We start from the raw sequence: 23,153 nt of genomic DNA, 5'->3' as shown, positions 1-23,153 counted from the left end.
TTAGGAAGATTTGACAAATGCTACTTCGTGGAATGATTCGGATAATGGGATTTTATCTGATTTTGGACTTTAATGTGTAGACTAAGCAATCAACATTTGGTGCTTATTCCTATTTGAACTACTGCTTTGGTATGAGCTTATCAAGGGCTAAAAATATGACTTTTCCCTGTTATGATTTTTTTTTAATTTTTTATTTTGTTAATTGTTACTTTCTTTTTGTGACTACATAATCTTCTTGTCTATTACTTGTTTGGCAGAATATTTCAGCTCAGACAGATGGTGAAGAGCAAGAAATTACAAGTACTCATTCTAGCACAGGGCCATCTAGTCATGGAACTAATGGAAGAGCTGTATTAGTTTATGTTTAGTACTCTATATATACACCCATATATAGAAAAGTATTTCTAACTATTAATTTATCATGCAACTGACTTTGGAATGATTTATTAAGTGGTAATATAGAGCATGTTGTCATTCTAATGCTGGACAAAATGAGTTACTAGACACCATGGGTTGGATCCCATTGTTTTCCTAATTCACAGATAGTTTTCTTATGTTAAACAGTGACAAGTGATTCTTGCAAAAATATTCTATCATAATTATTATGATTATTTAAGTTAATAGTGTGAGATTATGCAGATTTTTTTAATAAATTACTTTGTCAAGTATAAACTCTACTCTTCAATTGTTATATCGATAGGTGGAAGCCATCAAAAGAATTGCTGAGTATGTTGCTCAACTGAAAAAGAGTTGGAAAAAGACATGGTAAGAATTTTAGAGTTCGTATTCATTGTTGAATAATACGAGTATAGTTTTTTGTTTTTCCTGTGCATTTTTAAAGATAAACAAATTTTGTTTCTTAAGCTATTGTTTTTGGGTTGGTGGTCTTTTCAGGTGTGTGGCACTTATTAGAAGCTTCTCCATGAGAAAGGAGCTGTATGAACATGATAGAATTTGTAAGGGTTAAGTACGATTTTGGTCCCTAAGGTAGAGGCTGAAAATTTATTTCGTCCCCAGCCTTTTTTTCGCTACAAAATGGTCCCAAAGGTTTTACTTTGTTTTAAAATCGTCCCTTTTACTAAAATTTTAATTTTTATTACCAAATTACCCCTAATTTAAAAAAAAAAAGGGTTAAAGGCTAGGGAACAGGGGAAGGGTTAATCACTCAATCAGGTTGGGGGAGGTGGGTTTTTAATGGAAGAAGAAGGAGAAGGGAAGGTGGGGAAGGGAAGGGGAAGGGAGTCCGCCGCCGCTGCTCTCCGTCGTTCGGTCGCTGGTCCTCGCCGCTGCTCTTCGACGTTGACGCCAGCATATCCGGGAGGGTGGACGTCGTGCGCTGCTCGCCTCTCGCCGTTTCTGCTTCTCCTCCTTACTCGATCGCCGGTCGTCGCTGCTCCTCGCCGGTAGCTGCTGCTCCTCGCCGGTCGCCGCTGCTTCCGATTGGGTTTGCTGTCTTCTTGGTCTACTTGGCAATCATTTCTATCACTGGAACTGGGATTAACCCAACTAAGAGCCTTGGTGCTGCCATCATCTTCAACAGAGACCATGCATGGAATGATCATGTATGTCTTCTTCGTTTCTGGATCTTTTTCTCACTCATTTCTTTTTGAATTTCATATCTCATTTTCTTCATTGCAGTGGATTTTCTGGGTAGGGCCTTTCATTGGAGCTACTCTTGCTGCCGTGTACCACCAGACAGATAGTCATCCGATTTTGCTTCTGTTTATGCTTCTGATTACATTGATTTTTCTTCTGATTATATTGGGCCTTTCTTTGTGTTTTTGCTTCTATTTATGATTCTATTTCACTCTTATTCTGATTCTATTTATGTTTTTGATTACATTGATTTTGCTTCTGATTTTATTATTGTTACTGCTGGTGTTGTTGTTCTTCTGCTCCTGGTTATTGTTGCTTCATTATTGCTGTTGTTTCTGTTTCTGGTTGAATTTGGGGAAGAAGGGGAAGGGAAAAGGGAATGGGAAGGGTTGTTGCTTCATTATTGCTGCTATTTTTGATTTGTTTCTGGTTGAATTTGGGGAAGAAGGGGAAGGGGAAGGGTATTTTAGTCCGAAGGACGATTTTAAAACTAAGTTAAACGTTTGAGACCATTTTGTAGCGAAAAAAAGGCCAGAGACGAAATAAATTTTTATCCCCTACCTTAGAGACCAAAATCGTACTTAACCCTTGCTGTAGTTTACATTTTGGAGATTTATAATTCCTTGTTTTTCTTGTCCTATGTATCTATCTAGTTCATTAGGGTTCTTCAATGTGTCTTGTTAGTTTGTACTTTAAAGTTTATATATTGAAGATTTATAAAATAATCTTAGTTAAATGAAAGATATTTGAACTATCTATGTTATTATATATTATATAAATGTTGACTTGCTGAGTAAATTAGTTAATATATTACATAATTAAAAAATAATATAATTTGACAAATTATGTGTATAATTTGTATTAAAAAATTATTACAAAATAAATAGTGTTTTGTAACTAAAGAAAAAATGTTACAAAATCAAGTTACATTTTGTAACAAAATTTTATAATAGGAAAAAATATATTGTCACAAAAAATATTTTGAAGATCAAAATTTGTTATCACTTTTGTAACGATTTTTGGTTTTTTGTATCAGAAAAATTTGTTACAAAATATTACTTTGAATTGTAGCAGTTCTATTTTTTGTTACAAAAACTTTTTGTAACGGAACATACTGCAACAGCTCTTTTTTTCTTACAAATATTACTTTTTCTTCTAGTGGTTATTCTTTGTTTAGCTAATTATTGTATAGTAATTATATAGCAATTTTCTAAACAATGTAGCTTCACTCTTCAGGGACATCATGAAGAGCCAAAAGCAATATGCAAAAATCTACGTCAAATGTTTCTTTTGTTAAACAAATGAATGTTTCTTTTTATACCTAAATAGATGATTCTTTTTGTATTACTTTTGGTCATGATGAATTCCTGTATCTACAGTGTTGCAAATTGTATGGATAAGTTGAATGAATATTATGATTTCTTTCATTGCATCTTAGAATGGTGAAAGAAACATTTAGTATAAAAAGAATCATCCATTTAGTATAAAAAGAAACATCCATTTATTTAATAAAAGAAACATCTGACGTAAATTTTTGCATACTGCTCTCGGCTCTTTAGGATGCCTCTAGAAAGTGAAAGCAAAACAAAGCAATTATGGTCAAGGTGTATGCAATAAATAAATAGCCATCTATGTCTATTATATATTAACTATAAAAATGTTCATAAGTAACAACAATTGAATTAATAAGTACAATATGAGTTCAATTACTTCAAAGTTAATTTCCTTCTTAAATGATGATTCCTTTTAAAAGAATAATCCATTTAGTATAAAAAATATCTATTTGTTTAACAAAAAAACATGTGACGTAAATTTTTGCATGAACATTCAAGTTGCCTACAAGAAAAAAGATACTAAGTAGGACTAAAATAAAAATACATCCAATTCTAGTATTATAAAAATCCACAACTGTAACTCAAGAAAAATCTCAAAATGTATCAAAAGTGTCTCAAATGATGACGTCATCACATGTATATATTATGATGGATTCCACTCTTTGCATGATTTTTAGGTTTCAGACTTAAATCGAACTTTAAATCTGGCAAAATTAAACTAACTCTAGTCTAATTTTTATCCCAAACTCGCAAATCACATTAAAAAGTAACTAATGCAGCATGTGCACACATCATCCATCAAAACAGGAAACATTAAATCAATATTATAAATATTAGTAGCATCCACCCATTGAACGAAAAAGAATAGTTCTATAGCAAATTTAAAAAACCTGATATATCACAAACAAAATATTCACATTTTCGTTTATAAATCTCATCTTTGCCAACGTGTTCATTTTCTTCTAGCAATTTCATATGATTAAATTCACACCGAACTTTGAATAAATCAAAATTAGGTTAAATTAGAACTAATCTTTAAAAAAAAACAACAATCTTATGGTAAAAAAAGCATCCATGATCATTCAGTAAGAATCATCCATTCACAACAAAAAGCAACATCCAATAAATTATAATTGAATCATATGCATACTCAACAAAAATAGACATCAATTTGCATGATTAAAAACATCCAACAATTGAGATTAGAGACAAATCCATTTATCAATCCACCAAAAATCAGAATATCTTCACATAAGAATCAGTATACATTCTTCTAAAACCAGAAATAGAACAGAAGCATCTTCTATTACTTAAAATCCTAACAATATAATAACCAATTGGAGAACACCTTTGGTGAATTCAGCAAAATTAAACATAAATCGACAATAACCACAGTTCCTGAATCCTAGCACAGATTAGCAACATCCATTTTCTAATGAACCCTAACATGCACTAACCTGTCAGCGTCGAATGAGGTGGTTCATGTGTAGCAGCGTGCGACAGAGATGGAAGCCACGGGCGTCCTGACGACAGCGCCGGCTTTCACGATGCCGTGATGAATGCTGAAGGTGGCGAATGTTGTTGACGCATCTACCGAAGAAGACGAGTCCATGACGGTGTCTTCGACTAGCATCTGATGCAAAGGCGGTAGCAAGTGGAGTCACAGTCAACGGGGATGGCTTCCTCGCATGCGAAGGCAGCGGCTTCTTCGCTGGAGTACTGGACACGCTGATTGGGGTTAGTGGTGGGAGAGAAGACGACTAGGGGCGAGATGCAGAACACGCCGCCATGGAGAAGAAGCTCGACGATGGTATGGAGCTGGAGAGAAAAGAGCTGCGATTGAAGACGAGTCCGCGTGGTGAGTGAAATGGTGAGTTTTTGAATTCTTCACGGTAATTAGAGTAAGAGTAAATTATCGTTTTTGTCTCCCTAACGTTTAAATCGTCCTATTTGTATCTCTAACATTTGTAAAAGTGATTCAATGTTATCCTGCCATCAATTACACATCATGATCGCTTTAGTTTGAGTTTAAAAAATCTCTTCTTGAAGTTAGAATACAAATGTCTGGGATAGAATCGATGATCTACTCCGAAAAATAGCTCATCAAATGTTGAAACTAATTCCTACAATATTTACATAATTCATTTTTCTAGGAATATAATTGAATTTAAACACAAATAGTGGATATAATATTAAAATAGAACACATCCAAGTGAGACCTAATTGAGAATGAATACATTCAAGTGAGAATAATTGAAAAATATAATCTGATTTGTTAGTATAATTGATAGTAGGATAATATTGAATCACTTTTATAAATGTTAAGGATACAAATAAGACGATTTAAACGTTAGGGACACAAATAAGACTTACCCCAAACATTAGGGACAAAAATGATACTTTACTCTTAAAATAAAAGCTAAGTATTTAGGTAAATAATTTTTTGGCCATTTAAACTTTAGGGTCCAGTCTATTTAAATTGACTAATAGTTGACAGATACTGAATTGATTATCTAACGGAATTATATTCTGTAATAAGACCTACCAATAGAAATATATATTCCTTATTAAGATCTACATATAGTATTTGGTAATAGTGTAATACCTAATAAGTCTAAATTATAATATATAATATCTAAGTGAACCAGGCTATTATATTATATTTTTTAAAGGATCTGAACAAAGTGAATATTGCAAGGGCGACATTGAATTCATGAATTGCAGAGTCAAACCCAAGTTGCACAACCAAACATCTACGATCTAAAAGCATTAAGCAACAACCAAAATTGACCTCGTTCATAAATATAGTGGACCTCCTAGGAATTTTATGTCAGATAGTACCAGAAACAAAATAAGAAATTCATCTTATCCTCTTGGTTTGACTATTTTTCAGTGCGTTTGGTATGCGATCTGGAACACATGCATAAGTAGTTAGTTAGGTCCATTTATATTCTAATACTATTTATCTTCTTCCCCAGTTCTAGAATAATCTTCATCGTCGCAAAAAGTAAAGCCGAGCCCCCACATTTCTTTCTATCTGCTCATGTTATTAGATGTTAAGGTACGAATGGATTTTTTTTAATTTTTCTAATTGAGGATATAAAATGTAATTTTTAGGCTGATTTTTTTAGAAATAGAATAACAATGTGTATAATATATTGTAATGGCAAGATGTCGTTTTTTTTTTTATGGATGTTGTTTTTTTAATTTTTTTTATTTTAATTATGAAATCTGACTCTCAAATTTAAAGAGTTATAACATTATTAAAAAAAATCTTATCCTCAAATTTTATAATGGATGAGTTGTGGATTTTGTAGGATACAAATTTAAAAGTTAGTTTTGTATATTAAAAAAAATAAAAATCTAAAACAAATCTGAAAATTAAATTTGTGTATCCAAAATTTGATCATTTAAATTTTTGATATCTAACTCTATATCATAGTGAAATATACCAAATCTCAATAAAGCTAGAAAATATAATTATTGGCTCAATATTAAAATAAAAAATGTAATATTTATTTTTTTTAATATTTTTCATATTTTTTTAGTTTTATTTATAAAATATATAGTGAATAATTACATTTTACATTTTTAAGTGAAAAAGAAGTTGAGAAGATCTAGTTTTCTGTCAAGGTTGCATGCAAATTTGATCTTTTATTTTAAAAATATATTAAAGAAAAGTATAAGATATTTACATGTTTGTTTTCCACCAAAATATATGTCATATTGACTCATTTGTATTTTCCATGCATACCATTTACCATATATATAGGGCTAATTTTTTTTTGTTATGGAAATAGAAGTGGTGATATACCTTAACATTGTAATTTTTGGTGTTTTTCAAAACTGTGGAAGTACACAAATCGGAGGGTCCGATTTCTGTACCTTAAAAAAAAAATTTTTTTTTACCACAAATCGGACGGTCCGATTTGTGTACCTCCCACAAATCAGACGGTCCGATTTGTGTACCTCCCACAAATCGGACGGTCCGGTTTCTGCACCTCTACAAATCGGACGGTCCAATTTCTGCACCTCCCACAAATCGGACGGTCCAATTTCTGCACCTCTACAAATCGGACGGTCCGATTTCTGCTTCTCTAATTAAACGATCCCACATTTGAGTATAACACCCCAACAATTCACATTTTAAAAAAACATCACTACCACTCCAATATTAAAAATAAAAAATTCTATATATAGACCTCTATATTGTTCATGTTATCCTATACCATTTATGATTTTCTATAAATTTATATTTTATTTTTTGTATTAAATGTAAATCGCATGTCGGTTACATAAAGAAAGACATTAATCCTAAAAATAAGGAATGTTGATCATGAGTTCTTGTTATAATCTCTTTCAAGTTTCAACATAAGAGCAAAGTAAAAATGGCATACATTGATGGTAAACCATTTTGCTTAATTTAGTTGAAAACTTTTATCTTGGATGAGCACTAAACATTCCAACCTATTTGGAGAAAATTGGATTGGAATTGGGTCACCTTAACGCTTAATATCTCCCGAATTTTTTTTAAATATATTCATTTATGAAAAAATAAATTTAGGAAAATAACTTTTAATTAATTAATATTAGTTAAATTTTTTAAATTATTTTTTAAAAAAAATTAAGATTTAAAATTTAAATTTAGAATTTTAAATTTAATAAATTATTTAAAATTTAGATATTAAAATTTAAAATTAAAGTAATTTTAAACAATTAATTAATATTAAATAAAAAAGATTGAGTCCCTACTTAAGCTGAAGGAATATTCCAACAAAAAAGTGTTTCATGAACGTATAATAAAAATGAGAAGATAAAACAAATTTGTACTGAATTAACTATTGATACTGACTAGTGAGTAAAGGTCTGGCGACGGTGGGACCTCATAGACAGTCATGAAGAAAATATAAATATAAATATTTAGTTTAAAAATTTAATTTTCATAGTGTAAAATAATTTTATTTTTATAAGTATATTTAATTATATAATATTATATTAATAAAAATAATTAATTTTTATATTAATTACGTGAATAATTATTTAAAAAATAAATACAATTATATATTATATAAAAAAATTTATACTATAAATATATTAAAATTAAATTCTAATTTTTTTAAAAAAAATTTGTTTTTAAAACATTACATATTATTATTATTATTATTATTATTATTATTATTATTTCGGGATGGATAACTCGTAGCTACTTTAAGCCACTAGTTTCATCTGGCTAGTGGCTTCCAAGCCTCTTCTTCAGTCTTTCCCACATCCTATCAAAATACTTTGCATCAATATTTTTAAAGTGAAAAATTGATAAAATAAAAAATGAAAATTTAATTATTTTTAAATGATAAAATTTATATATGATAAAATTTATAAATACAATGATAATTATATACTGATAATTAGCTTCTTATTTATTACTTTGTAATTTTTTATTTTAAGTTTTTCAGGTATTTTATAAAAAATAATTATGTATTTGTATAAATTTATATTATTTTTAAGTTTTGAAAGATAATTAACTTCTTATTTTAAGTTTTGAAAAATAATTATATTAATTTTATATGATGTATTTGGACAAATTTATGAAAATATCATTATCAAAATAAGAGTGAGAATATTTATTTCTTTATTTCAAAACTTGACCTTAATCATTATAAATTTAAAATTAAAGTCAATATCTGTATTAGTTTAATTATTCTAACTAATTGTATAAACATATATAAAAAATATAAATTGGTCTCACTAGCTTAGCATGTATAGAAGTTTCTTTTATAAACTTAATAAACTATGAGACTTTAGATCTCTTTGTATTCATAGGCGAAAAAGTATTTTATTTTATTGTATAATTTGAAAATTCAATTTTTACCAACACAGTTTATTAGAAAGGTAGATATCGGGTTCTCCTTATTAAAAAATAGCTTAAGTTTCAGTTTGATGAATATAAAGAATCAATCTTAAAAAGTTATATCATCTTAATTTCAAAGTCCAATAAAATTTTCGGGGTAAATTTATATGCCATTTGATTAAAATAAAAAACAACTATACTCTGTCATTATTTATGATGAGCCAGAAAACATTTTATAATCAGATACAATTTTATAAGTATTAAATATTAGTTTAAAAATCTGCATTTATATATATATTTTTTCTTTTTTTATTTATCTTATTAATTTCTTTTTTTTTTCGAATTTTAAATTTTATAATTATAAAAGCTATAATATTATTTTACAAAATTATTTATCCTAAAAATTTAAATTAATAAAATAATATATAATAATTATATCTTTATGATAAACACATATACGAATAATTGAAAAATGCTAGAGGAATAAACTTTATCCCCTTCCATTCCCCCAAAAACCATCACCACAAATCATAAACCAAATAAAAATAAAGCTAAAAAAATAAAATAAAAAAAAATGGAGAAAAAAAGTGGACCACCTAAGAGTAAAACAAGAAGAAAAAGCAACGTTTATGGAGGACACATGTCCCTGTTCTAACATTTGTCCAACTCTCTTCTCTCTCAAAAGGTTTCTGTACTACAACAGAGTGAAGGGTCCACGTGGCAGTTCCTCCTTTATCCAAATAAGAAACACAGGTAGAGGTTGGGATTTGGGAGTGGGGGTTTTGGAGAGGTTGACCTTCTATTGCCGGTAACGTTGGATGCACTTTTACCTGCTGATCCGGTTGTGTGGCCAAAATCCAGAAAGATGATGAATTGATGACGGTATAATTAAAGGGTTTAAGGCTTAAATCTCTCTATTCACTCTCAACAAAGAAAAATTAAAAATTTCAAAACGAAAACTTGAAGGTGGGGGAGAGAGAAAAAAACAGAGCGAAAAAAAGTAGAGCTTTTTGGTGATTCTAGATTTCAAATTCCCTTTTAGATCTCTGTTTTCAATTTTTCATTTGTGGGGTAGTTCCCGGGTTTTGAATTTTCTTATTATTCATCCAAAGTTGGTGCATTTTCGCTGTAGAATTATGGTTTTCCTTGCAAATTTCGTTACTTGATTGCAAATTCGTGATTGAAGAGGTGAGTTCTGTTTCTGAATTCTGGGTACTGTTTCTTCTTCTCATCATCTTTGATCTTGGGGTTCCTGTGGAGAGCGGTTTTTTTTTTGGGCCTGATTTTTGTATAATTCTCATTGAATTTTGGAGATGCGGGGATCACGACAACTTATGACAACTTCTACGAAATTTTGTTGTTTTCATTTTTTCTTTTTAATTGTTTTGGGTTTTGAAAAATTTGGTCTTGGAATTCGGAGTGGGAGTTTGAGATCTGATTATGGAAGTTGTACTATGATGGAACTGGGATTTTTCTGAAGTTTGATTTTTGGTTTATGGGCACTTTTAATTTTGTTGAATTTTGGAGTGTCCAAGGTTGAATTTGTCTGAAAATTCTGCAGAATTGGGTTGTTTGGTATTCATCTCGCACAATTAGAGGTCTAATAAATTTCGTAGTCCTTCTTGTGTTGACTTTTAATATGGTTCTTCATCCATTTGAAACGTGTTTGATTTTTTTCCGGATGCAATTTTTTATTTATGAGATCTGATTTGTTTGAATTTGATATTGTTGTGCTTCCCTGCGATCAATTTCTGGTTTCTCCGTTTGTTGATATATATGGATCAGTTTCTCAGTCCCTTCTTGCATGTACAGTTTTGCTTGTTTGTTGTTAAGTTATGTATGTTACCAAGAAGAGTCATGATTAGTGAATCATCAAGAAGGCTCTGATTTGTTTAAAATCTTGTCTTAAATCTTAGTTGTTGTTTATGTTTTCATTTGAGGCAGAAACTGGAATTTCCTATAACAGCTGAAAGGATCTTATGACAGATTTTGTTCTCTGACATCTGGCTTATTTCTTAGTTACTTTTCACTGGTTTTCCCACCTTTCTCTATACTAATTACTAAAGCAACATAATATTAGTATTTGTGATTTTTCCTTGTGAGTTCATGTGAACTATGTAGATAGAATGTGTCTTATGTGAATTGAACCTTACATTATTGATATGCCTAGCAATATATTTGGTTAACCAATAACCTTTTGGGCATGGATTTTTCAATAAGCAACTCCTGCTACGGAATTGTTGCAAGTATCTAATTGTAGTGGTTGTCTGATATTGGTTTTGCTGAAATATTTGCCACTTGCTGATGTTATCTTCTTGATCTAGTGGAATATGATTTTTCCCCTAATATGAAAAATCTAGCAAGATTTATGAAAACATACTGATAGATGTCTCTTTGTTCAATTTTATCGCAGAAGGTTCTGGCATATTGATGCTTATGGTTATTTGATGAGCTATATGTGTTCCTGCTATGGTGTTGAAGAGGAAGGTAGATTATGGATTCAGGGGCTTTCAGGTCCCATTTGTACCTAGATTTCCTAGATCTGTAAGAGTAAGTAATTGCTACAGTATAGCAACTTATTTTCTTCCTTACTTTTGAGATTGTTTTGACCTCGAATATAATCCCTTCGTTTGAAATTGTTCAGAGGAGGAGTGCCTCTAAGAAACCTGCTAAGGATGGCCGAGCTTATGCATTTGAAATACTGGCATCTGTGGCGGGCAAGTTGTTGCTTGAGGGTGAAAGTTCTGCGTCAAGCAATGCTTCTGAAGGAAATCATCAACCTGCCATTAGCCAAGGTGTTGTCGAGAAGGGAAGTCAGGACAAAGTTAGACCATTAAAAGCAGAGGAGATTCATCGTGGAAGTAGTGTGGAGAGTATTTTTATATCTGAGGCTGGAACACCAAAGAGCGGTCAGAAGCGCCTTGAGCATGCTGAGACTGATTGTGTGCTAGAGTGCATTTCAAATAATAATAATAATAATTTCGACTGTTGGGGGAAAGATGAAACTGATGTGAAGTCCGAGATTTTCAAGTTGGAGAGTAAGTTTGGACATCATTCTCATAGGTTATCGGAAGTACCTGAAGAGTCATCTGATGGTAATGTAAAAAATGGATTTAGGGTGGAACATGGGGCGAATGGTTCAGGCTTGAAGAAATCATATTTGGATAATAAGTTTAGTGTGAAGGATCAATTAGAACTGTGTGTTAACTCTCCTGCACTAATTGACACAAAAAATAATGTTAATAGTCCATATTGTAGGAAATTGTTTCCCAACATTTCCTTTCCAAGGAATGGGAATGATATTAAGTTAGGTTTTAGAGATGATGACGAAAAACTGTTAAGATGCAAAAAAGTTTGCACCAAGCCAAAGGCTTTTAGGTCTCCTCAACTCATTGCACGCCGAAAATTGAGGAAGATGCTAGCTTATAAATACTGGAAGGCTGCACCAAAGTTGAAGGATTATGAGTATTCTAGATCTGGTAAAGTTTTAACAAATTATCGGCTATCAAATATGTCATTACCTGATGTATATTATGTCAATGAGTCTGGGTTGATTCAGTTTCACTAAAAGTAACATTATTTGCAGAAGAGGGAGTTAAACCACTGTATGATACGAGGAAGATTGGTTGCAGATTTGAAAGATCACAGCATAACACACTATTCAAGAGGAGGAAATTCTTTGATCGGGGTTCAGTGCTAACATCTGATGGAGGATTCAGCAGTGATAGTGTATCTAATTTGCCTAAGAAAGGAATGGATCGAGACAGCCATAGATCATCTTCAAAACTGCATGTGTCTAAGGATTCTCATGGTATTTATTGCCTGATGTTCATATCAATTTTGGTTTGCTTGGTTGATCTTTGCACCCTATAGGAATTGATTGTGTATACCATGTAATTATGCAGTGAAGTTCAGCATTAAGTCATTCAAGATACCAGAGCTTTATATTGATGTTCCTGAAACTGCAACTGTTGGTTCATTAAAGGTATGATTATCAATTCTATTTTTTATTAGAAAAAAAAAATTCTATTATTGTTGTCATCGAGTTTCATCAACACAATGAAGTGGCCAAAGGACATTGTTTTTGTTAATGTATTTTTTATTTCTTGCAAATATTTGTAGAGGACAGTAATGGAGGCAGTGATGACTTTACTTGGAAGCGGAATGCATGTTGGTGTTCTTGTTCAGGGTAAAAAAGTTAGAGATGACAACAGAACTCTACTGCAGACAGGTATATGCCGTAAAGAAAAGTTGAATAAACTTGGTTTCACACTGGAGCCCAATTCTATTCAAGATTCTCCAGCTGATTGTCTCGGCGATCCTTCCCAATGTGAAACATCTCAGCCTATCAGGTGAACCCAAGTGGATAAGATGGTTTCTTTTGCCATAGCGGTTATGATGACTTAATAATGGAAAGCACCAAAAATTCCTAAGATATATATATATATATATATATATATATCTTTTTCATCACTGATTTATGCTTTAGCCTTACCCCTAGTCAATTTATCCTTTTCTAAATAACTAATATTATAATTTGATTTTTCTAGATCCCCTGAAACTCCTGTCCAAGATTCAGGGACAACTCATGGCTTACAGGATTTGTCTTTGCCAATAAGTACAGAGAACTTTGTTGAAAGTAACCACGAGCGAACAACTTCTCCGACTGACACTATAGCTGACATAACAACACCAGATTCCAGAGTGCTAGTTGCTGTTCCACCTAGGAGCCCAGAAGCATTAGCTACGGTTCCTGTGAGTCAGAAAACTAAGCGCCTCGAACTTGTACAGCGTCGAACAAGGAGACCCTTCTCTGTTTCTGAAGTAGAAGCACTTGTGGAGGCAGTTGAGGAACTTGGAACTGGAAGGTTTGATGTTTATCAGCTTCAACTGCATATATAGACAGGAATTCTGGGATGCTGACTATGTTTTTTCATGATGCAGGTGGCGTGATGTAAAGTTGCGAGCTTTTGAGAATGCAGACCATAGAACTTATGTAGACCTTAAGGTATATCAGACAGTTTCCTTAACTATAAGAGCTACTTACTTTACTCAGTTTATTTCTTGAAAGATGTTAAAAATTGGGATTCAATATGGTTATGGTTATGTTAATTCGTAATTGTTTCATTTTTTGTATTATGACTATTTTTGAGTTCATGTTTAATCTGTGTATACTGACTTCCTCCACTGTAACATTGTATAACATGGATTAACATCTTAAAGTTTGCCTCATTTTCTTTGGATGCTGAAGTCCATCTAGGTTGCATTATTGTGAAAATGACTAGTAGATTTGCATTGAATTCGGTTCTCTTTTGCACAGAAAAAAAAATGAGGTTACAGTTAGGTTTTTGTTTAATTTTATGAGCACAACATGTAGCCAACACTCATAAAAGGTTGCAAAGTATAAAGACTCATGTCTGCATGTTCTCTGTCAATTTGTGAATGAGGGTGCAAAGTATATTGAATTCATGTCTGCAAAAGCTAACAGAATATTAAAAGTTGAGTGTTTTGGTCAACTATTGGTCAAAAGTTATTGGCTCTATTTTACTCCAATACACAAACTGATCTTTATTATAGATAATCTTATTCTTGTTATTTTGGTTATTGTTTGATTGCCAAGTGATTTGACCTATTCATGTATTCAGGATAAATGGAAAACATTAGTGCACACTGCAAAAATTTCGCCTCAACAAAGGAGAGGAGAGCCAGTTCCCCAGGATCTGTTGAATAGGGTTTTGACTGCACATGCTTACTGGTGTCACCACCAAGCCAAGCAGCATGGGCATGGCAAGAACCGGGCTCTTACCATGAAGACTCCAGAAGCTTCTGCTGAAGAACTCAGTGTTGGTGCCGTCCAACCACTTGTGATTATATAGAAAGAAAGAAAATGGTTGATGTTGTTGACTTATGCAACGAACTTGTACATTTTGATTCAATTCCCTTGTAATATTCTCTCACCAAATTCATTGCCAGCCTTTTAGTTGCATTGAGGTGTTGGCATTTGTAAATGATTTGAAGGAATAAGATTGTTATGGTAGGAACTTAACTATGTTCTTTCAATTTCTTGAATGTAAGTAGAACTGTCCAATGAACATGACAGCATAGCAAAGAAATAGGAAAGTGCTGTTGATTCCTTTTATTGTTGATTTTTTTCTCTATCTTGTCATATTCTTGCACTTGTTCTTGTAGGTTTATTTTCTTAAGAAGAGTAAAAACTAAAGAGAGGTTCAGGACCTAATTAGAAGATAAGAGTTTAATTTTAATATACTAATGGATATAATAAATTCGTGTTTTTAGATGATAATATAAAATAATTATTTTTATTAATGTGATTAAGTAATTAGATGCATGTGTAAATTAATTCTTTTATTAAATTTTTTAAAACATTAGTCTGAAAAGGAAATGTGCAAGTTTCATTGAACCTTAAACCTTGAAAAGGGATCGGGATGGGGGGAGGGGCGGCGGGGGCACCCGATTTCTTCTACAAGGAAGCTCAGCGCCTTGGCTATGTTGCTCGCTCTGCCTTCAAGGTTCTCGAAACTTCTGTTCCTTCTTCTTCTAACTAACTAACTAACTAACTTTGAGTTAACAGTTGGTACAGATACAGAAGCAGCACAAGCTCATCAAGGCTGGCTCATCCGTACTGGACCTCGGCTGTGCTCCGGGTGCTTGGCTTCAAGTCGCTTGCCAGAGCCTCGGTCCTCCCAATCATGGCGGTTCCGTTCTCGGCATCGATCTCAAGGTAACCCAAACCTCCATCTCTCTCTTCCACAGAAACACAACATGTCAATTGAATAGTGCTCGTGGTGCAGAACAGAAGGTGAAGGTTCCTCCTCTTCATTGTGATTCAAGGGTGAAAACCATCTCTACTGACGTCATGACCCTACCCTCTCACCAACTTAGAGCTCTCTCTCCACAGGTACCCTCTCTTACTTGAAACTTACCAAATAAAAGAAAATGGACCGACTTTGTTGTGGCAAAATGCTGAACAAACATTTTATGGAATTAGGGTTCCGAATTTTTGGTGGTGGTTTTGCTCAACAATCACCATTCCTAAATGTAATACTGTTGACTTTTCAGCAAAAAGGGTTTTCTGTGATACTTTCGGACATGTGCCCTTTGGTTTCTGGAATCACAACTAAAGATGCAGCTCTGTCAGTGGAGCTAGGGATGCGAGCATTGGATTTGGCTGTTGGCAGAAGAGCTGCATTGTCAGTTTATGCTGACGGTGATGATAATCGGGAAGGTGAGCAAAGCCATGATGATCCATCCACTTTGGCGGAAACTGGAGTGTTGCAAGTTGGTGGGAACCTTCTTATAAAGCTTTTGGAGAGCGAAGATGCAAAAGGTGGTGTGGTTCATTTATTGTTCCAAATTGCTGATTTTTGGTTGCATAATTTTTGTCTAACTTCTCAAATGTTTACATTGCAGAAATAAGCCAGATTTCTAAGCCATTGTTTAGAAAATCTTCATGGTTGAGACCTAAAGCCACAAGGCCTTCATCAAGAGAGATTTATTTGATCTGTCTAGGTTTAAAGCCAGAAGCAGAGAAATAGATTTTGTTTTAAAGTTCTGATTCAATTATTATTTTCTAGCTCAGTACTTTCTGAAATGCGATGGTTTTGATTATTTGATTTGATGACTTTGTAGTTTATAAAAACATTGTTCCTCACAAAGATATAGATAATCACAAGCATCAAAACACATAATTCGTGTAAGTATCATCAATAAAAATATACAGTGATAATTGGTAGTATTAGTAGTTCCTCTTCCTCAACGAATCTGTGTACGTCCCAGTGACCAAAGCCCTGAATCTTTGACAGGGGCGGGCGCTTTTACTGATGGGAAAACATTCCAAAATCGTAGTGTTTCATCCCCTGCACCCGTCACTATTGTCTGCAACACAATCCATAAAAAAAAAACTTAGAAACCATGGAAATTAGAGAAGCAATTACAGACAATGCAGTTGCACCAGGTTAACATTGTTACATTATAGTGCATGAAGCACAAAGTTCAACCCTGTGCATCTAGCAATGGTTAGCATGTTATATACTTATAGATGAGAAATGATGGACAAGAAACTTGTGTGGGAAAAGAAAACAGATTCAGTTTTTCAGTTGTTACATGACTTTTGATAAATAGACAGATGCAGTACCTGTCCATCAGGTGACATTGCTAGGTATAGAACTCTCATGCTGTGGCCAGTTAGAGTTGCAACCTTTGCCAATGAAGGGTATTTCCATACCATTATCTGATTCTGGGAGTACCCATGAGTACTCACTAGCTCATTCACATTTTTACTCCAAGCAAGGTTGCACACCTACATATTATTAAGCTTGTGAGATGAGATCCACTTGGAGATATGGATCCTCATAATAGAGCTAAGGATGAGAAGTAAACCTGACTTCCAGAGTCAATACAGTTCAATTGGTGTCCATTTGACGTATTCCAGAAGCGAATACACCTGTCGGCAGTTCCACCACCGGAAGCAAGGAGGTTGCTCTGGTGAGGTGACCAAGCAATGGCCTTAACTGCAGCCGTGTGCTCAGTTAATCGCAAAATGGGTTGCTGAGAGTGGTGATTCCATACCAGTAGCTGCACATATAAACAAGACATGAATTTGTTAGCACTGAAATCATTGCTATTTGGTAGAAACACCGGTGAAGATATAAGAAAAATATAAATAAATGTCTTCTTAAACAACTCTATTTTTGTAAAATGTTAAGTATATTTTAGGATATCATAAAAGTAAGTGTTGATAGATTTTATATTGATTTAGTTTGATATTATATTGATTTTGTCATTATAATATCTGAATATACAATTTATCATAAATTCTATCAGTAAAGACAAATGAGAGATAGGGATACCTGATTATCATTTCCACCAGATGCAAGTTCCCTGTCATCACTTGACCATTTCAACCCGCATACCTATCACAGAAGAACAAAAAAGACATTTAACAAACTTTCTACACCATAAGTAAGCCAATGTTGCAGGTTCAGATGATATTTTCCAAAACTCTTCCACCTCAGATTTGTGGCCAACAAGCTGGCTTATATAATCATTTGAAACCCTCATGTCATGTTGAAGTATGTTTCTATCCCTGCTTCCTGAAGCCAGAATACGCGAATTCCACGCCAGGACGCCAGTTCTTGTCTGATGACCACCCATAGTTCTGATCCTCTTACAGCGAGTTCCGTCCCAAATCTATATCAATGTTGTTAAAAATGCCCTCTTACAAATTCAATTTGAAAACCTTCAAATACATAACTAATATATGGTTTGATTTAACAAGGTACCTGAACTTGACCAAGACATGTACCAATGGATATATAGGAACCTTCCTTAGTCCATTGAAGAGAACAGACGCCATCCTGAGGTCCCAAGTCACATAACTTGGTTACCTGGAAATAACAACGAAATGTTTATTTTACTATATTCCTTCTTTTTTTTTTGCCCTTTGCCCAAGAAATTGACAAGTTTGTAGCGCCTAATTTGACACACCTTGCTGTTTGAAGCGCTCCAAAGATAAACACAAGTTCCGAGGCCAACCGCAAGAACATTCTGCGAGGACCAATCGACAAGATTCAAGTAGAAATCATCTTGGAGTGAAGGAGCATCAAGAACCTGCAAGGTAATCAACACTAATCCTTAAAACATCTTGTTTTGTTGTCACTGTCAACGGCTAAAAAATCTGCTCAATCATCAAGTTCTTATTCACATAAGATCAATTGATAATCCTATTTATTTGTCACTGTCACCCTGAAATATTGATTCTCAAATTCCCATAATGTGCACAATGAAGACAATTCTACCTCTTAGCGAATCCAAACAATGATCATAACACCCCCCAAAAATGCATAAAAGAAAATAAAAAATTGCAATCTAATAATAAATTAACCATTTTAGCTTGTTGGACATCCATAAAAAACCAAACAACTATCATAACATAATCCCAAAACAACTCTTTTTTTTTTTTTTTTCTTTTTCCTCTTTTAGAAAACGAACAAACTTTAGCATTCAACATGTGAAAAAGTGAAGATTTTTACTTTGTGGGGTGTCTTGGGAACTTTCCGGGGAGGCTTAGGAGGAGTTGATGCCTCATTCGAGAGTCCATGATCGTGTCCCAAAATGGAAGGCGAGTAAGGGGAAGAGGGCCCTCCAGAATGGTCGGTCCTAAAGCGGAGAATGTTCTTGGTAGGTGAACTTTGACCTGCAGGAGAAGAAGAAGAAGGAGAAGAAGAAACAAAGTCAGAACCAAATAGCTCAGATTTCAACAACCTGGAATAAGCATCGTTCCCTCCTTCTTTGGAAGGGGAAGGCTTATCGATGAGGCCAAATGCATGGAGCCTCGAGGTAGATCTGCAGGGTATGAATCTGTCGCTGCAGGTGGAGGACTTGGAGCTTGATGGCGAGGAAGATGAGAGGTTGGAAATGGAGCGAGCTGAGAGCGAGAGCGAGAACGTATCGAGGCGCAGCGAGGCTCCGGACATTGCTGCCGGGAGATTCAGCCCCTGTTTCTTGATCTCAGGTGACTCCATTCTTGATTGGAATTAAGTTAGTTGCTTTTTTCTTGAATGAGGCTTGGTTCTTTTTCTTCGCTCTCTGTTGAAGCAGAGAGGGTTTTAGGTTAATCAAGATTCAAGAGTGAAGAGGAAGATTACAACGGTCGAATTTTGGTGAGGTTTACACATTTCATATTAAGAGTCGAGAGAGAGAGGAAACAGGAAAGTGGTCATTCTAACGGTCAATTCCCAAAACGGGTCCGCATGAGCGTATCTGCATTTGCATAATATTCTCATCCTTGGTTAATGATTTGTTTTGAATAAACTTTTAAAAAATCTTATTTTTAAGTAATATCTTTTTTAATGATCTTTTGAAAATGTAAATAATTTGATACTTTATATAAAATATTAATTTTTGTGTATTCGTTATTTTAAAAATTTAATTTTAATATATCGTCAATATAAAACAATTTTAAACGTGCATCCATTACAAAATTGTTATATTTACAAAAATAATTATGTTTTTTGTTAATAACGTAAATAGTCATCTTAAAAATAAGACTTAACTAATAATTTTATTAGCATTTATGTTATTTACCTCATTAATTATTTATATCAAATTTAATAGTGGAACAGCATAAAATCTTATTGAAACTTTCTAAAATTAAAATAAAATATTTAAAAATTAAAAATTAAATTAAAATTTGGTCTAAATTTTGAGACTAAAATAATATTTTATTCTAAAATATATTTTTTATTGTTTTAGTACATTTATTTTTATTATAAAACATTTCCTAAATATAGAAAAAAATTGAAAATAATTTTTTTCTTTAATTAAAACATCTAGGCTTCACAAATGCAACAAGAGTTTGCATGAAATCTGAGACCATTTGTGAGAAATTGAGAATGCAATGTTGAAGCTGCTCCTGAGGGGTGGCGTCATTGCATAGTCCTCCTGCAGTCTAGTATTTTTTTTATTATTATTCTTAAAGTAAATTATACTTTTTATCTTTGTGGTAATTTTTTTAAATATTTTTAACGATTGATTTTATTTAATTTTAGTTTTAATATATTTTTATTTATATCAAGAGTCAAAACTATCATAAAAATTTTTGATTCTGTATTTAATATTTTACAAAAAATTAATATTAAAAACAAAATTAAATATAATTAAATGTTAGATAATTTTTTTTAACAATTATAAACATAAGAACAAAAATATTATTATTATTATTATTATTATTATTATTATTATTATTATTATTATTATTATTATTTGACATGTGAATTTTGAAATTTGGAACGTGAATGCATAAATTTTGTAAATATGATTCTTAAAAAAATAATCTCTTCAATTAGGAGATTTGTAAAGTAATAAAATAAAAAATGAATTATTATTTTATTTGTAAATTTTATTATGCGTGAGTCTCACAATTTTAATTTAAAGGTAATTAAAATTTTATTTTTTAATTTTTTAAAATTTATTCAATTATTAGACATGGCTCCTCTAAATTTAAAAATATAATTTCCAAGAATAAAGTGGGCTAATCATCGTGCAGTTTGAAAAAAAGACTAAGACTAAGAGATAAAGATTGAAAGGCAGAGACTGAAAGATAAAAATTGACTTAAGTTTCTGTGTGTTTAATATAAAATGTTCTAGATTAAGTTATGTTTTAATATCATATTTAATTTAAGATAAATATGAAGATTTAGGAATAAATTTAAAATTTGAAAAGTTAAATAAGAGCATTTTTAATAAAAAAAAAAGCTATAAAAGTTTCGGTCTTTGTATCTAAAAATTTTAGTCTCATATATTCTAACTTTCTAAAAATATTGAACAAACTGAAATTTTAGTTTGAATCTCTGATCACTAAAGTACTCACTATCAGTTCTCTAATCTCATTCCTAATCCCAAAAAATAAATGCAATCTAATAGTATAAATGATGTATATTTTTAAATAAAAAAGAATAAATTAAAAAAATAAAATCTCTAAACCGTAATTAGTACTTGAAGAGGAAAAAAAAAAGATAAACCCATTGTAGGTGTTCGCGATGGCAGAAATTATTTTTGTTATGAAAATTTTTATGGTGTATTGGCTGAATATTGGTGAAGTAGGTGTTTTGCCGAAGTATAATGTCTGATTCGACACGCCGGGAGTGTGGTGCCTGAGCTCGTCAGTGGCGTGTCAGCACTCCGTCAACACGCGGGGAGCGTAGTGATGTGGTCAGCAGGGACAGGTGGCAGTCCGCTGCCAACACGCCAGGGGCGTGGTGCTGTGAAACCTGTGAAGCGCTGCAGGTTTTTGCTGAGTTCCAAAGTTGCAGCAGTAGCACGCGCGCGGGTGGGGGGCGGGAGGGGGCGTGTTGCCTGCCGGCGCCGGGGGGGTGCGTGGGGTGTATTGCCTGCCTGCATACAGGAAACAGCCCCCACTTCGATAACCAGCGAAAAGCCCTCAACCCCCTTTATAAATTCAATCTTCTCCCTTCCATTGAAGTACACAGGAGTGCTGAAGCAAGGAACCTAGAGAAAAAAAAGTGTGTATGAGGAGGAGCTTGTATAGCTTGAAAGAATAACAAAAAATTAAGTGAAGAGAGTATTAGTAGTAATAATGATAGTAGTGTGCAGTGTGAGTAGTGGTTTAGAAGAAAAAAAATTTGAAAAAAATAATTATTAGTTTGTAGTGATTAAAAAATGGTACGTAATTATACGATGCTTAAAGAACATATTATCAATTATTTGGATCATCCAATTTATGTAAGTTGACAAGTTATATTTTTTTATGTATTTAAATTTTTTTAATTTTGTTTTTTTTATGCATTTAAATTTTTTTATGTATAAATAGATAGTAGAAATATTATATTTTGTATTTTATGAATATTTTAGAACAAAATTTTTATTTGTAAAATATAATTATATTCTATTTTATTTTTTATATAATTTTTATTTTAAAATATAATTTTTTTGTTATAATGAGATTAATTTTTTGTTATAAAAATATTATAATGAAATAGAATATATATTTTTTAATTTTTGTTATGAATACACTAATGAATGAATAAATAAATAAATATTTTGATTTTTAAAAATAAATATACGAACGGCATGTATTTTAAAATCTTAATAAATAAATATTATAATAAATATGTAAATATGTAAAATATTAATATATTGTTATTAAATATTTTATTTAATTTTAGAAAAAAATATTTATATTTATTTATTTAAAAATAGGATAAGTATAAATAATTATTTATAATCTTTAAAGAAATAGATAAATAAATAAATGTTAATTAATATATAATTTTTTTAATTTTTTTGTTAGAATGAACGTGTTTCTGTGTATGTTTAACAAACAATTTGAAAATTAATTAATTAATAAATAAATCATTTTTTTCGTTTAACATAAATAAATATGCTAATATTTGTTAAATATTGTAATAAATAAAATATTAAAATAAATATGTAAATATTTATTAAAATATTTATTTTTTGTTGATGCAGCCTAACAGGAATTTGTTGGTGCGTAAACTGGATCTGCCACAGACGTGGAATCTGATAGTCAAAAACTACTTACGCGCCATGAGATTCTACCACGTCTCTAGGATTGGGGTGATAAGAGGATTTCACCCCTTATTAGCTGCTCTGGTTGAAAGGTGGAGGCCAGAAACTCACACCTTTGTGTTGCTGGGGGGTGAAGTTACAGTGACACTGGAAGATGTCGTTAATATATTTGGCCTACCCATTGATGGAGAGCCTGTGAGTGGATGGATAGATAGTAGTGCCGACTTCCTGCAGAGCCAGAGCATCGCGATATTCGGTCGTGAACCAGAAGTCAATCGTTCTTCGAAATCCTATATAAAGCTGGC

General features: G+C 32.3%; 3 protein-coding genes across 5 annotated transcripts; 2 read left to right on the top strand and 1 right to left on the bottom strand.

Moving 5' to 3' along the window:
- The first annotated feature begins 9,536 nt into the window (after positions 1 to 9,536).
- On the top strand, positions 9,537 to 14,917 carry LOC107609142 (telomere repeat-binding protein 3-like). Of its 2 annotated transcripts, none has more exons than XM_088492892.1 (9): positions 9,537 to 9,966; positions 11,192 to 11,328; positions 11,423 to 12,257; positions 12,365 to 12,589; positions 12,684 to 12,763; positions 12,901 to 13,130; positions 13,329 to 13,646; positions 13,723 to 13,786; positions 14,424 to 14,917. In XM_088492892.1, exons 2-9 carry the CDS (start codon positions 11,248 to 11,250, stop codon positions 14,652 to 14,654), a joined length of 2,064 nt encoding a protein of 687 aa, XP_088349018.1. In that variant the 5' UTR covers positions 9,537 to 9,966; positions 11,192 to 11,247; the 3' UTR covers positions 14,655 to 14,917. The 2 variants fall into 2 exon arrangements, with proteins under 2 accessions (XP_088349018.1, XP_088349019.1); XM_088492893.1 differs by having other exon boundaries at positions 9,695 to 9,966; positions 11,195 to 11,328.
- A 65-nt stretch (positions 14,918 to 14,982) lies between these two features.
- Positions 14,983 to 16,417, top strand: LOC107609333 (FtsJ-like methyltransferase family protein). 2 transcript variants are annotated; one of them, XM_016311251.3, is made up of 5 exons: positions 14,983 to 15,308; positions 15,371 to 15,520; positions 15,596 to 15,697; positions 15,859 to 16,126; positions 16,210 to 16,417. In XM_016311251.3, exons 1-5 carry the CDS (start codon positions 15,225 to 15,227, stop codon positions 16,332 to 16,334), a joined length of 729 nt encoding a protein of 242 aa, XP_016166737.1. In that variant the 5' UTR covers positions 14,983 to 15,224; the 3' UTR covers positions 16,335 to 16,417. The 2 variants fall into 2 exon arrangements, with proteins under 2 accessions (XP_016166737.1, XP_016166738.1); XM_016311252.3 differs by having other exon boundaries at positions 15,164 to 15,308; positions 15,380 to 15,520.
- LOC107609332 (B-type cell cycle switch protein ccs52B) lies at positions 16,382 to 19,530 on the bottom strand. Its single transcript, XM_016311250.3, has 8 exons — positions 18,831 to 19,530; positions 18,286 to 18,408; positions 18,081 to 18,185; positions 17,809 to 17,988; positions 17,649 to 17,711; positions 17,179 to 17,373; positions 16,934 to 17,098; positions 16,382 to 16,674 (listed from the first exon to the last, which is right to left on the bottom strand). The coding sequence occupies exons 1-8, from the start codon at positions 19,320 to 19,322 to the stop codon at positions 16,552 to 16,554; spliced, it is 1,446 nt and encodes a 481-aa protein (XP_016166736.1). The 5' UTR covers positions 19,323 to 19,530; the 3' UTR covers positions 16,382 to 16,551.
- Positions 19,531 to 23,153: the final 3,623 nt, after the last annotated feature.

This window comes from Arachis ipaensis, chromosome B7 (genome assembly GCF_059453495.1).
Source record: "Arachis ipaensis isolate K30076 ecotype BB chromosome B7, ASM5945349v1, whole genome shotgun sequence".
Taxonomy (NCBI): Eukaryota; Viridiplantae; Streptophyta; class Magnoliopsida; order Fabales; family Fabaceae; genus Arachis; species Arachis ipaensis.
Note: the sequence above shows the minus strand (reverse complement) of the source record. Positions and strands in the feature narration are given on the sequence as shown.